At 35.9% G+C, this 15,995-nt stretch overlaps 1 protein-coding gene across 1 annotated transcript; it reads right to left on the reverse strand.

The window, feature by feature from the left end:
• Positions 1–527: 527 nt before the first annotated feature.
• Positions 528–7,046, reverse strand: LOC128214251 (inactive pancreatic lipase-related protein 1-like). Its single transcript, XM_052920627.1, has 7 exons — positions 6,914–7,046; positions 6,492–6,725; positions 6,147–6,329; positions 5,553–5,787; positions 5,103–5,219; positions 4,775–4,897; positions 528–943 (listed from the first exon to the last, which is right to left on the reverse strand). The coding sequence occupies exons 2-7, from the start codon at positions 6,648–6,650 to the stop codon at positions 696–698; spliced, it is 1,065 nt and encodes a 354-aa protein (XP_052776587.1). The 5' UTR covers positions 6,651–6,725; positions 6,914–7,046; the 3' UTR covers positions 528–695.
• Between the last annotated feature and the right edge of the window lie 8,949 nt (positions 7,047–15,995).

Consider the following 15,995-nt stretch of genomic DNA (forward strand, 5'->3'; position numbering starts at 1 on the left):
GAACTGCATCTACTTCCATTAAGTCATATTTCAAAGAACATTCATACCGTCTTTGATGCTCTGCATCAAAATTAGTCTTGTTTTTTAACGGAATTTGAACATATATCGATCACCAAGCATAGAAACCACAAGATAATTTGAAGGGAAGTTTTGAACGTTTTTGGCAAATTTTTGGAAGAGTATTAAAAACACCTGGCCTGAAATGTTCCGGGTTCTTGACATTGGCTTATCAGGCATATATATATATATATATATATAAATATATATATATATATATGTATATATATATATATATATATATATATATATATATATATATATATATATATATATATATATATATATGTTGTTTGTCAGTAGCACACCATAGACTTGGTATTGCAGTTTGTGTGTAATAAAAGGTAACAAGACGTTATCTACATTTGATGTAGTTTTAATAAATTACGGACTACTACCTCATAAACAAATATTAAAGTGATCTCAATAGTTCGAAGATAGAGACAAGAGTAAAAAGGCAACACAACCTCTAAGCGACTTAACGTTTATTTCCTTTGATAGTACATAATCAGGTTTAATCTTTAATCTGTTGAGCTCGGGGAAAGTGGAGTTATTGCTATGATTATAGCTTTTACATGTATATTGAAACTCCGATCACCCCTTAAAACCGCGCTGATCATCGGGCATAAAGCAGATCACTAAGAGGTCAGCTTTAAACAGAAAGGATGCGTTACGGCCGTGTCAAGAAAGTACTTTCCTTGCGTTGAATTTGCACGTGCGTAGAAGCCCATGGATGCACAAGGCGACGTACCGCATGGACAGTCGCCGCGTTTGAACTCGGCATACGTCTGACATAAGCTGGCCGTGAAGTCGCAGGTAAGCTTAATTGAAGCGGTAAAGTAATCCCGAGCACGTGAATGGTCGCACGCGATGCCCTCCGCGAAACCTGCAAAAATGACAGTCAAGTTAAAAACTCATGAAAACATTTTGCATGTACATATACTGGGCAGTTGCCTAATTTCGGATTTTCCTAAAAATCGGAAATTGTTTAAAAAGCGTTTCGCATATCCATGACAACCACGAATTATCGCATATCCATACGCAATTATTTTCACTAAGCACAAAGGAGTTCCAGCAAAAAAATACATTTTTACTTAATTTTGTTTGGGAGAAAAAGCATCTACCATAGCCGCTCGTGTAAGGTAGGTTCATCCCTACCCTCGCGCAGGGTGTTTTGCGGAAACTCGGTAAACCACGTTTCCGCCAAACACCCTACGCTCGGGTCGGAATGAACCTATCTTACACTCTCGGCAATGGAAGATACTTAGGGCCGAATTCAGAACATCCACTCTCACTCACACTCCAACCACATTCACGTAAGTGAGACTCAAGTGATCACTTGAGTGAAATAAGAGGAGTGACACTCAAGTGATCTGTTCGTATTCACACGCCTCGCTTACACTCCACTTAATCAAGTGAACAATACAGTATATATACATGTATGTTTATATGATCATATCGGATTATCTGTTTGACTATGGTGTTGTTATACATTGTAAACATACCTTATTGTTAGATATGGCGACAAAAATGACATTTATTATTCTGAAACTGAAATTTACATTTTAAAACAATTGGTTAACAAAAATTAACGTTTTGGATTGTAAATAACTGTTGCAAAATGCGTTTAAATGCATGTGTTTTGTTGTTGTTGTTGTTTTAAATTTGTTGCCGTTTTCCATTGTATCACCTAATTTAAATATGTATTCATACAACATATTGCTTTTGTATTCGGCATAAAGCGGTCTTGGGCGTTTGAATAATAATAATAATAATAATAATAATAATAATAATAATAATAATTATAATAAAAAAAAAATGATGATGATAAGGTGGTGGTGTTGGTGGTGGTGGTGGCGGCGGAGGCGGTGGTTCTGCTGCTGCAGTTGCTGTTGCTGGTGCTGCTGCTGCTGCTGATGGTGATGATAATAATAATAATAATAATAATAATAATGATAATGATGATGATATGATGATAATAATAATCCAACTGAATGTAGGCTGAAAAATATCAATTCCCTGACGACACTCTGAAATGGCTTTGCGGCGTAATGTTAGCGGCCTGGCGGCCTAGCTGCCTCATGTGACTAGCGGCCTGAAAAAAATTCCCATCTCAAAGCATTTTAAATGAGTTCTTTTCTTATACAATGATAAAATCATAAATCAACACCCTTTAGCGAATATCAGCATTTCCCACTTTTTCAGGGCTGCTGTATTGAGTTTTGGGGATTTCTAGGCCGCTAGGCCACCAGGCCGCTAACTTCAAGCCGATAGGCCACTGGACTGCTTGATCGACTCTTTGAAAAAAAATGCTCCAGCGTGATGATTTCTGCATAGGCAAACAATTAATTTAGCATTGTTTAAGAAAGAAACTCATATGTGCTTTGAAGTAGAAAACAATTTAAGGCCGCTATGTTAATGTACGAATAAAACACATTGATTGATCATATTTCCCAATTAAACGCATGAACAATGACCTTGAAATAGAGAACAAGTCTAGGCCGCTAGTCCTCCAACTTCACGCCGCTAGGCCGCTAACTTCATGCCGCTAGGCTGCTAACTTCGCGTACATTTAACTGCATGACCTTGCAGCCATCGATGAATTGCAACCATCAACTTTGCTGGGCGTTCAAGATCATTACGAAACAAAACAAATATATGATTGGCGCATCCTTTTGAAAACTTTTTTTTATAGATGGCCACATTATTGAAGTACATGCAATTAAATGGATTATGCCGGTCTCTTAAATATTGAGCCGAATTCAGAACATCCACTCTCACTCACACTCCAACCACATTTCCGTAACGGTCACTCAAGTGATCACTTGAGTGAAATAATGGGAGTTACATTTCAGTGATCTGTTCGTATTCACACGCCTCGCTAGCACTCCACTTCATCAAGTGATCAATACAGTACAGATACATGTATGTTTTCATGATCATAGCGGATTACCTGTTTGACTATGGTGATGTTTACAGTAAACATATGTTTATTTGCGATTGAAAATAATTGTTTTTCTGAAATTTAACATTTTAAAACATTTGGTTAATAAAAATAAACGTTTTGGATTGTAAATAAATGTTGCAAAATGCGTTTAACACTTTAACTGCATGTTGTTTTTGTTGTTGTTGTTGTAGTTTTAAATATGTATCTGCTTTCCATTGTATCACATGATTTAAATATGTATTGGTATATAATCTTGCTTTTGTATTCTGCATAAAGCGGTCTTTGACGTTTGAAAAAATATGAAATAAAAATAATAATAGTAATAATAATACTGATGATGTTTTTGTTGTTGTTGTTGTTGTTGTTGGTGGGGGTGTTGAGTTGAGTTGCATGAACAATAACTTTGAAATAGAGAATAAATTTAGACCGCTTGTCCGCCAAGTTCATGCCGCTAGGCTGCTAACTTCACGAACATTTAACTACATGTTCTTGCAGCCATCGATGAAACGCAACCATCAAGTTTGCTGGGCGTTCAAGATCATTACGAAACAAAACGAATATATGATTTGCGCATCCTTTTTGATTTTTTTATAGAAGGCAACGTTTTTGAAGCACACGTACTTCAATGGATTATTCCGGTCTATTAAATATGTTCTGGGAGCGAGGATGTCTCTTATTTGTTCCAAAATCTGATATATTTCACCTTTTCTACTTGGCATGTACATTTATCCCTCACACTCGTTCAATTCGTATTCACAATCAATCCTCGAGGGCTGTTCAAGTGGCCTCGCCGAGCACTCACAAATGTCCCACTCACGCAAAACACTTGAGTCTCACTCACACCTGTGAATACGGTTTTTACAGTTTTATTTTACTCTCATCACATATTACAAGTATGTGTTTTGAGGTGACATGTATAATACAATACAATGTATGTATCTAAACATGTGTTGTATAACAAAACAGTTTCTATAAGTAACCAGGCTGTATGGTTAGAAGTTAAACTAACAAATAAATATAGACTACATGTATAGACAACAAAACAGCATAAGTACAGTATTAATCATTATGACTAGTAAGCTATTAAATATTAGATATTATTGCCAGGTGGGTTTTTGAAAGTTTTACAAACAATTTTTAGGTATTTGCTAAGGTTATCTATCTTATGAGGATCATTTTCACACAAAATATTCTTGAATGTAAGTATATTCACATTTTGCATATTTATAGTAGGCAAGTACATTTTTCTAGCATTCATAAAATAAGGACAACGAAGAAGATAATGGAATATATGGATATACCTTTCACCCGAAAATATCTCGACCGTTATGTGATTACAGAGGATTAACTAATTGAGTGTAAGTGAGAGTTGTTGTTCTCAATTCGGCCCTTATAATGTGAGGTGGGAGAAATACCGTTCTTACAACGTTTTCATTTTTTTTTGTCTTGGAAAGAGCAAATATTTGCGTAAATATCTGCAAACCAATGATAAAAGGATTGCCGACGAAAGATCAGATCGCAGATTTTCATATTTCTGTTCGAAAATTAATGGTTTATGCGTTACTAACGGTTTAAGAAAAATGCATAAAACAACAATTTTTGAACTTAAATATATGAATCTGCGGGCTATTTTTAAGATAAAGAAGAGCAAGAGTGGATCTTTATGTAAATTCGTGCGGCTATGTGACGATTACATTGCAAATTTAAACTAGTTATTCATGACAGCCGCCGAATAACCAGTTTAATGTTTGTATGTCAATAATACTTTACTTGCGAAATTTCCTGTGATGAGTGTAAAGAGGTGATCGCTAGCTGAGCTCGTACATCCGGGCTGGTCCTTCCCGCCATTCGGGTAGAAGTCCACGTGACCCATAGGTAACTCTGTCCCAAACCCTGCAGGAAACAAAAGCTAATGTGTGTATTGTTTCATACATTTTTGAGAAATAATCACACCAAAAGACACTTTTTCATTAATTCATAGAACACTGAGGCAATATGCATGTGAGTGGTGTGTAGTGCAATTTGTTCACTTTTAACATTGACTTCATGTATTGAATTTCGGAATGCAGCAGAATTTATGCGTTTTAACAATCCATACCTATATCAATTACTGGTTGAGCGTCTGTATGTATAACGTCGACGAACAGAGCGTCACCGGGATCTAGACGTACCTTCTCTGGGTCTGCCTCGAAAAACAGTCCCGCTGGATCAAGTCCTAAGACAAAAGGCTTTCTGTATTGCAATTGGTAATGTCGGATATAATAAGAATGATTGATGCCTAACATAGTACATGAGCAATTGTGGTGATGGCGACCAATTTCGCATAAAAGTCTGTCAAATATGTTTAAACAGCAGCGCGCAACCCGTGTTATACATATCTAATATAATGTTGAGTCTGACATATGTTGCAACTGTAATTCTTCCAACGGACTTCACGTGCTCTCCGGCATATCATAAAATATTTCACCGTGAAAGTTACAAAATACGCCGTTTATCACATTGTTATCTTTAACATAGTTCTAAACAATCAGCTTATTGTAGGTTGTACCTGTAATTCTTCCCACGGACTTGTTCACACGTTCACCGGCGTACCCGGCGATATGGGCACCTAGGCTGTGGCCCACTAGATGAACATCCTCGAATTTAAGAAACCGGTTGTCGCGAAGAGCGATGAGAAGCTGCGCGATGAGTGCACCAACGACGCGCGTGTTGGCGGCAGACTGGCTGTATTCGGTCTGGCCCGCTCCGCTCTCCCAGTCAACCGTCACTACGTTCACGTCCGCCTGGATGGAAGGGAGTATATCAGAGACCTGTTTCATCATTAGAGCAATTTCGAACCCATGGGAACTTTCAGCTGTTAAAATATCTCCTATGCACGAAGTCGACCCTAGGAAACTTGATGAACAGTTATAGCTCAATACTATATTCGACCAAATGAATCAAGCAGAAACTCATCTGAATTGATAAGTGTAATTTCTAGATATTAACATCAATTAAGATGTAATCCAAAACAATACCGTTCAATTTAAACCTTATAATATAATATGCACAATTCAATGAAAAATAAGTTCTTTTACGAAAACTACGGAAAGTTTGACCGTCACAGTTTGGGCGCATTATTCGTTAGAAAGGGGAACATTACCTGTGCGAGGAGGGCGTCCTTCATGTCGGTGACCCAGGGTTCATAGGGGCTATCCCAGTAACCATGGATAATAAACACTGACTTCCGGTTGGGTGACAATTTGGAGGCGCGCAAGACGTCGGCGTTAGCGGTGATAACCTGGGGAATGTTGCTGTTTTGACGGGTGTATAATAGAAACCCCACCTGAAATTGAATACTTATACATGTCTTTTAAGTTAAATAAACGTTAGTTTTACCCATACCAGGTTTTGGTCCAAAATATCACCGATACATGCCGTATGGGACATTCTTGTGCTCACCGGTTATTCGTTTTAACTAAAAATAAAGTGCATCTTTTAGACTTACTTTGATTTCATCTGGAGTTTGGGGAAGATAGCCGCCCGCATTTCCGAAGGGCGCTTCGTTCGAGAAGCAGCCGAGTTCGTCGAAACAAACCTCCCTCGTGAAACCCAAAAACGCCCCCACCGCGAACACAGCTGCTTTCAAGCTCTGCCAAAAACCCATTATGGCAACTTCCGGTCACGGCTAGATATGGCGTTACCCGTACGGTAGAAATATCGACGTCTCTTCTGGTATCGCCTTTGTCGAATATTTAATTGATTTTAAAACATTATCTACTGTCACATAACATAAATATTCGAACTAATTAGCAAATGGCATATATTCCTGTTTATATTTATATAAGCCAGTTGTTGTTGTACTTTACCACACATATATTAATTTGAATATAGATATTGACGTAAGGAAGGCCCACAAGGTTTATTTACCTTAAGCACGGCCGTAACAAATGAGTTGACTTTGACGTAATGCGACAGCTTTAAAGATTAAATATTAAAACCCTTTTCTAGGAAATATGAACATCGCGTTCATATAACTGAGAAAACAGTAATCAGGTTTGCCTATTCATCAAGTGACTGCAGGCTCAGCTTGTATTATGCTTACGTAAATAATTACTGTTACGTTCCGATGCATAACAATAATCCGTCAAACTATCATTTTACAAAATGCATTTCGACAAATTTAAACCTGCGGTTAAGTTTTAAGTCTGGCCTCAGTTCTCACTCAACACACTATTTGCATCCTGTGTTTATTGTAAACGATGTCCGTTCTTATAATACATTGTAATTTAATTACTTTTGTATTTCGATATTCATCAATATTAAATAAATATGCCTAAAAAGTGTTGAGTACCCGGTATACCAGTTCTTTTTAGTAACTACTCTTATATACATTCCTTTTTCTATATTAAAATGTTTTTTTTTGCCAAAAATCTATATCAATACAAACTTTGAGAAAATATGATAGTAACAGAGTAATCTCTTTAAAAACACATTCTAGGCTTTAAAGAGTCAGTGATTTAATTATAATATATTTTCGAGAAAATGGGGCCAGGCTCTTATTATCACGAATGTCCATGGTTTTTGACTTCTTTGTTACAAGCATTTGTTTGATAGAAATTCAATGTACAATGTATACTGCAAACAAACGGTAGATGGGGATTCAGATTTTGTCTGGTGTATGGCTAAAAGGTACACATCTAAAGAAATCAAACAGTTTCTTTATTTCTATTCATGCACACAAATGAATCTTCGTAACAAACACTGTTTTAAATCACTATTAATCGTACATTCGCCAGTCGAATATCCGACCATTTCCAGTCGGTTATTCGCGAATATCACTACGAACTAGTTGGTAGTTGGGGAAACATATTTTGTCTTGTATCGATATGGTTAAAAGGTACATATGTGAATCAAAGTGCTGAAAGCACTGATGGACTAGGGCTTCATTTAGGGGAATGTTGATAACCATGTTCTAAGCATTAAACAAATCGGCTCACATCACAAGGAGTCACTGTTTAATGGGCTAGCTTAAACTTTAGACTAAAACTGCTTGCAAGCTGCAAAGGATATTTTAAAAGTGTGGGTAGAGGGAGGGGGGGGGGGGGCTAAAGTGTTTAATCAGATAAAGTCATAGTTCCTTTTGAAAATCTCAATGTCGTTAAATCAGACCTAAACAAATTAATTTACGTGGTTGGCGTATGTTAACCAAAGTATACATACTTGTTTAATTTGATTAAATCATTTTATATCAAAGGTTTGTTATTTGCAGTTTCAGAGAAGATTTTCAATGATGTAATTATATCCTATATAGAAAACCTGTCACCTCTTTTCAGGGGAGCTTTAAACCACAGGGCCATACTTTGGATAATATTTGTAAAAGACATCAATAAATGCAACAGTAGGCCATTCTTGTATTGTCCTCTGTCTCTGTCCTGATAGCTCCCTATCTCAATAGTTGCAAGTTCATGGTTCTCCTGGTCATTGGTCATACAGAAAGATGTTGAATGTAGAATCAAGCTATCATTTCAGGCACTCCGAATTGAATAGAACTGTAACATTTGGAGTGCCTAGAATTTGTAAGATTCCTAGGCAACATGTATCAGGTGTTGCAGTACATTTACTTTACTACAAATACTTTTACCCGTCGTTGTAAATCTAAAAAAGCTTTCATTTCGCAAAAGTAGTTCATATATTTAACTATAATAAGGTTGCTAAATCAAAGTTTGAATAATTCTGATATCTAGATGTGCCTTTAATTGCAGCAATTTAATGTTCAACTCATGATGTCATTTGAGCTGGTTAAGCAATACTGCATTTCCTTGGTGTGGGGATTGCATTATATACTTGAATAAACAAACAGTTTTTTGCGTTGGAAAGTACAATGTATTGACAATGTTACATGCAATTTTCTTGACCTGACTCCATCCAAGCCTTAAATCTTAGATCAACATGTACTTGGGGCTATGTGTTTTATCAATGAGAACTATAAATTATGTTCAATTTAGTGCCACTTATGATATATCATTCCGAATACAAAAACACTAGCATTTTCTTTAAAACCACTAGCATTAATATCCTATGTTATGATAAAACCATTGCCAAGGTGGTAATTTGAAAACACTAGAAATCTTATCTGGTCAGGGTTTGACCTAGTCTTTCTAGGCAGCTGGACTTGTTTTGCAGTTACTTTGAAAATCTTCAAAAGCTAAACTGATCAAGACCGGAGCAAAATCCTCACAATACCAAAAGGGATTTTAAAGACTTACGAGATCATTCTCATATCACCAATACCATTAGTTTTTATCTACAAACTTAAGTCAACATAAAAATGTTTTACATTAATATTGCAATGAATAAAACATATTGCAATAACATAGCAATCAAGCCTAAACATGAGATTTCAACATTTTCCAGATAAACAATAAATAAGTTTACTTAATAATTTTCTCGATACTTACACAAGCTGGAAAATGGTCTCTTTTTGAATACTTCACATATTTCATGGCTTTCATCATTCAAACTAACATTTCGCTTGTTATTTTAATATTCAATGATTTGGTAAACATTCATAAATGATGGTTAAAATTAAGATTCATACTAATCATGCCTACCAAAAAACACCTGACTGACCAATTAGATTCCAATTTCGGCAGGGCTTATTGGTGGTTCAGTGAAATCAACCATGACCTCCCACAATCTGCACTGATCAACAGTAGTAAATGCATTGTTTCCATTGTTCTTATTTTCATAACGTTAGAAAACATCACTGAGAGAAAGTTTAGAATGAACGAAGCCGACGGTTACATTTAGTGGGATATCAAATCCTACAAATGTATTCATCATTTTATGTAACCGTATTTAGTATAAATGTTAAAGTTTTGAAAGTCTAAAAAATTTCAATTTTTTTGTATATTTTGTGCTTCATTTAATTTCATTGAAATTTGTTTTTCTTAGTGTTCAATCCCAAGCATACTTGTTCACATTTAAGTGCAAGAAAAGTCTCTCAATTATGACCTGAATGAATTTTTATATTAATGTTAGGTCACATAAAAGAAAAACAATGTATTGTGCTTTTTAAAAATAACAGTTTTTCATCTGTTTGAAATTATTTCAAATGCTGTGCATTGAAATTTCATTATGAGTTTAAACTATGACAGGAATAATTCAAGTGAATGTTTTTTTGTGATTTCTAGCATTTAAATTGTCTGAATCGCATGAATATTTATAAATTACGAAAGGTACCGGGTATTCTCAAATTGGTCACACTTATTGAGCTATGTACTGTCTTCTTTTTGTCTGTCTCAAATTTAATACAGCATTGGCTTCACCTGTTGTTTATTAAAGGGACTGTACACAAGAATGGCACTAAAAAAGTTGGATTTTTTTCTTTAACGAATCTAAGGACAATTTTTTAATAAACTATTTTACTCTTTGATATCGTTATTGTAAATAAAATACCAAAATGTAAAAAAATGCAGTGCAGTGTGGAATCCACTATGCTATGAAGTGGAATTTCCAGATATATACCTAACTCGCTTAAATCACGTAATGACATCAACGGCAGATTACGCATAAGGAATGAATTATACTCGGTAGACATACAATGTACTTAGTAATCTTTTTTTAATGGAAAAACACGAAATAACTGCTATTAATAAATCATTTGTAAACTATGTGCATCATCAGTTAGTAAGTTTCAATGCATTAATTGTACACATCGATACCAAGTTAATGTCAGGTTTCTATAAAAAAGAAAGTTTTTTTCTTTTTCATTATTAACTGAGTACAGCCTCTTTAAACTGTACCTTATAATATCTGTGACTTATCAAATATTTAATAGTAATGGTCTGCAACCAAGATTTGTTTGAATTATCAAGGTTTCAAACTGCATTGTGTATGCGATTGGAAAGCTAATCTTGAAAGCTCCCTTAGTATAATTTTTAAAAAATAACATAGACCCTGCAAGGTACTCATATTTGGATGATTCATAAAGATTTGCACAGTTATTTATGTATAATTGCATTTATTGATACAGGTTACCTTTTTTAAATCTATGATTTAGATTGCAAAGTATAACTTATATAAATAAGTTTTTTTCTTTTTCATTATTAACTGAGTACAGCCTCTTTAAACTGTACCTTATAATATCTGTGACTTATCAAATATTTAATAGTAATGGTCTGCAACCAAGATTTGTTTGAATTATCAAGGTTTCAAACTGCATTGTGTATGCGATTGGAAAGCTAATCTTGAAAGCTCCCTTAGTATAATTTTTAAAAAATAACATAGACCCTGCAAGGTACTCATATTTGGATGATTCATAAAGATTTGCACAGTTATTTATGTATAATTGCATTTATTGATACAGGTTACCTTTTTTAAATCTATGATTTAGATTGCAAAGTATAACTTATATAAATAAATATATATTCTTAACTTCTAATAAGTAATTAGTTAATTTGTCAACTGCGCACCAGAACACTGAATCTGTATGTATACGCAAGCTTATGCATCAGTCAATTAATTGTAACCATCCACCCCCCCCCCCGGTCCAGGGAATAGCGGGGACTTTTTCTTTCGGTCCAGCCAACCCAAGCTAAAATCCCCGCCCTGCAGGGATGATCTGATGGCAAAGTTCCCACCAAATCCCCCCCAGCACCCAAGGGACATTAAGTTAAGCCACATCCGCACTGTATTTTCCAAGAAGACCCGATACTGCGGGGCCACCTGAAATGTAAAAACACGGTCCATTTCCCCGGTATACCCCCGGATGTGAGGGCCCTGGTTACAATTGACTGGTGCATGCTGATCCATAGTAATCCAATCTCATGCCAAGACGATTTCTGGTCTGACATCTCCAAGTAAGTTATTCTTAAGCATAAAAAAGCCTGGACAGCATTTGAGAAAGACTGTTGTGAGGTAAAATCTTCATTACTTCATTACACTATGCCACAACATTGGGTGATTACTGATATTCATTCTTGGCGAGGAAACAAAAAGTGAGCTCAAAGCGTCTTCAGAAAAAGAACTTTATGGACCAGTCAAATGTAACCACGCCCCCCCCCCCCCATCCAGGTGTGGGGAATACTTTGACTTTCAGTCCAACCAACACCCTATAAAATCCCTGCCCTACCCTGCGGGAACGAACTGGTGGTAAAATCCCTGCCAAATAACCTCGCACCCCAAGGATCTTAGGTAAGGGTAATTCCCCGCTATATTTTGCGGGGAGACAAAACCACCGCAATCAACAGGCACTGCGAGGACACCGCTGAAAGGTGAAAAAACTGCCCTTTCCCTAGTATACCCCGAGGGGGTGGTAACAATTGACTGGTGCATAACAAGAGTAGAAATCAAAAGTGAGCAGGCAAATGGCGATGGTTTATCACACAATGTCATTGAACAAAATGTACTTACACTGAGAATGGCTCCAAGACATTTCTATGCACATAGGTAAACACTCATCATATTCATAAGCCAGATGCTATGCACATATTCATACATTTGGCTTCATTTAAAATGAAACTTTATAAATAAGTATACGCATATTTGATATTTCTTTATCTCCATTTTGCAAAATTGAAATCACATGATTTTATCAAACGAACTTGTATTGCTTGAAATTCTACGTGTCAAATTAAACATGCTATCAACGGTAAGATGACAATAAATCCGTTTGATGGTGGTAATCATTCAATGGCGACTTTATTGATAAATTTATTCAATATAACACTTATAAAATTCACATCATCAGCATCCGGAGGTAGTGATAACATGTACATGTGTGAATCATTCGAACGCTCTGATCAGAGTGAATGAGTCAATACAGTAGACTGGTACCCGAATTTACTTTTCCTCAAGAACACAAGTTATAACGTTATACAGGTACGCGGCATATGTTTTTTATTTTTTTTATTTTACATTAATAGTATTTAAACAATCAATACCAAAAATCATGCTGTATTTAAAAAAGTGCTGAGTGACATGCAATGATTAGTTAAAAAATAAACTTTGTATTAAAAAGGAAATGTCACGGCAACATGCAAATTATGTCGAAAAAAGAACAGCCCTGTTAATAAATTAATACCAACATTCTATACAAAGGATAACAATACGTTTTTTTAAAAAAACAACAACAAATATCTTGGTTGTTTACTACTTAGACCGCAAGTCTGATTCGTTTTACGTACCCACAAGACATTTCGAATGCGCGACGGGCACCGTGGTTAGCTGATACTGGTCTCTTTTCGGATAAAAGAGAAAGCGGCTACCAGTCTGTAAATCAAGAGCTTTGAACGGAAAATGTCGATGCGTACTTTTCCAATATGTTCATATTCTTATTGCATTTAATCTGACCGTATGCAAGAACATTCATGTAGTTAACCCGATTAACTCACTCGCTACGTACCCATTTCTTGTGCTTCATTAAAGGAACATACAATTAGCTTGTCTTGTTAGGAGAACTATTTTTATGGGATGTTTTCATTGTAATCAGTTCTGGTACTATTTTGATTATTCAAATTTGCTAACGGCAATCCAATCAAAATACAGCGTATGAATACATTACGTCAGTGAACCCCCAGTTTCGGCTTGAAAATGCAGACATCGCGATTACGGCTATGAACTAGGCCACAAGTGCCCTAGTCCAAAAAATCAAACACTCGAGAAATTCTATACCTGTATGGTTTCCAACGGACTTGCGCACCCAGCGATTTTGGCACCCAGATTCTGGCCCACCTGATAGACGTCGTCGTATTTTAGCCACCGGAAGTTGCAGAGGGCGGGGAGCAGCTGCACAATGAGGGAGCCAAAGACGTGCGTGCTGGCGACGGCCTCATTGTAGTCGGTCTGGTCTTCCGCGCACCCGTGCTCCGCCTTGAGTGTATATCTTTCAAAAGGTGCTTATGTGACAGTATACTAAATGTGAACTCAATGGAAAAGACGAGTCCGATTAATTGTCATCATGAAATCTCGTGCATACTAATGACGTGTCATACCACTGGTAAACACACTCCAGTATCATTTTTAATTATGTACATTCAACTGCAGAATTAACAGTATGACAAAAATGAACCCCTCCTAGGGGATATTGGCTGATCTGAGAGTTCTTCATCAGTGAAGACATACCATGTGGTTTGTGACGTCACAATCGGTAGTAACGTGAAGCAAAAAACCGCTCGATTCAGAAAGGATTATCGCTGTAAGTTTATTATTTTCATATCATTTTTTTTATAAAACATAGCGGAGGAGAAGCGGAAAAATGTACACTATACTCGGTTACTGAGCGATATGTTGAGCAATTTATAGTGAGGGCAAGGATGCGTCATTGGCATATGACGCCCTTTATATAGACAGAGTTCGCTACACTCATGACCGCCCCCCTCCAGGTCCCGTCCCGGAGCTACCCCCCCCCCCGCAACCACCGGAATCAGGCGCGCCTGGCCACCGGAGCGAGTGACAGACCCTAGGATCTTGACGAGAAGCAGCTCCTTTGTCTTTCGTGGAACGTACAAGGACTCACAAGGAAACTTAATGACAGTGATTTATAAATTTGATAAACAAATATGACATATTTTTTTTTCTGAAACGTGGAACTCTAAAACTACTAATGTAGACATAAGCCCAAAATGTAATAAAAAAGCTAAACGTAATAGTGGAGGTGTAATAATTTACTATAAACAAAAATATTTTGGTTATATAAAACTCATTTCTATTAGTACTAATGGATTAGTTTGGATTAAGTTAGATAAAACATTCTTCGGAACAGATAATGATATTTATATCTGTAGCTGCTACATTCCACCTGAAGATTCTAATGTCTATAAAAACATTAATTCACAATTATTCGAATTTGACTTTTTTGAATTATTGTCTAATGATATAAGGCATTATAGCCAACTTGGAGATATACTTATAACGGGAGATTTGAACTCCAGGGTAGGCCAGAGGTCAGATATTGTACAAAATATTAATCTTGACCGATTTGTTGACATGCCATTAAATGCTGATAATTTACCAAAAAGATCGTCGTTTGACAATAAATCTAACGGTTTCGGGTTTTTGGCCTACTTAGAAAAATCAAAACACACTCGTTACCATATGATATATAAATTGAACTCTTTGACAAAACAATAAAACCAATACTCCTATATGGCAGTGAAATATGGGGCACTGGAAACTGTGATATAATTGAGAGAGTACAGCTTAAATTTTACAAATACATATTTGCGCTGAAAAAATCCACACCTTCATACATGATATACGGAGAGTTAGGTGTAACACCTTTGACAGTTGATATTCAAAGTAGAATGGTATCATATTGGACACGAGTCATGGACAATATCAACAATAATAGTACCACAAAACTATTACCAAAACTCTACCAAGTCTTGCACCACTATCATTCAACAAATCACTTAAAATACCCTGGATAGAAAACATCAAAACAATACTTTGTCATAGTGGATACTCAGGAATATGGTACAGCCAAAGCTTTATTAGCAGTAAATGGTTAATCAAATCTTCAGCACAAAAATTCAAAGACATATTTATCCAACGTTGAAATAGTGACATTGAAAGATCAACAAACACAAATATATACAAACATTTAAAAACTGAATTTAATAGAGAAAAATATATAGATATACTACCAGCAAACTTATGCAAATCATTTATGGCATTTCGCACTAGAAACCACCGTCTACCAATTGAAACGGGCAGGTGGCATAACATCCCACTATACGAAAGAAAGTGTAACATATGCAACAAGTTAGGAGATTCATTTTATTTTCGAATGCAATGTATTTAAACAAATGAGAAAGAAATTTATCCATAAAGATTATTTATCTAGACCAAGTTTTGTTAAATTAATACAGATGCTTAAAATACATGATTCCGAATTAAGAAATGTAGCAATTTTCTGCAGCAAACTAATACAATACAAACAATAGTAAATTGACTAATTACTCTGTATACGTTAAATACGAAATGGAATTGTAAACTTAATTGTGCA

Source organism: Mya arenaria, chromosome 13, assembly GCF_026914265.1.
Source record: "Mya arenaria isolate MELC-2E11 chromosome 13, ASM2691426v1".
NCBI classification, from domain to species: Eukaryota; Metazoa; Mollusca; class Bivalvia; order Myida; family Myidae; genus Mya; species Mya arenaria.

Coding starts and splice junctions, on each gene's coding strand:
- LOC128214251 (XM_052920627.1), bottom strand. CDS start 6,650: ATGGGTTTTTGGCAGAGCTTGAAAGCAGCTGTGTTCGCGGTGGGGGCG. Junction 5,788..6,146: donor AGGACGCCCTCCTCGCACAG/GTAATGTTCCCC, acceptor CCTTCCATCCAG/GCGGACGTGAACGTAGTGAC. Junction 4,898..5,102: donor TCAACCAGTAATTGATATAG/GTATGGATTGTT, acceptor TGTTTCCTGCAG/GGTTTGGGACAGAGTTACCT.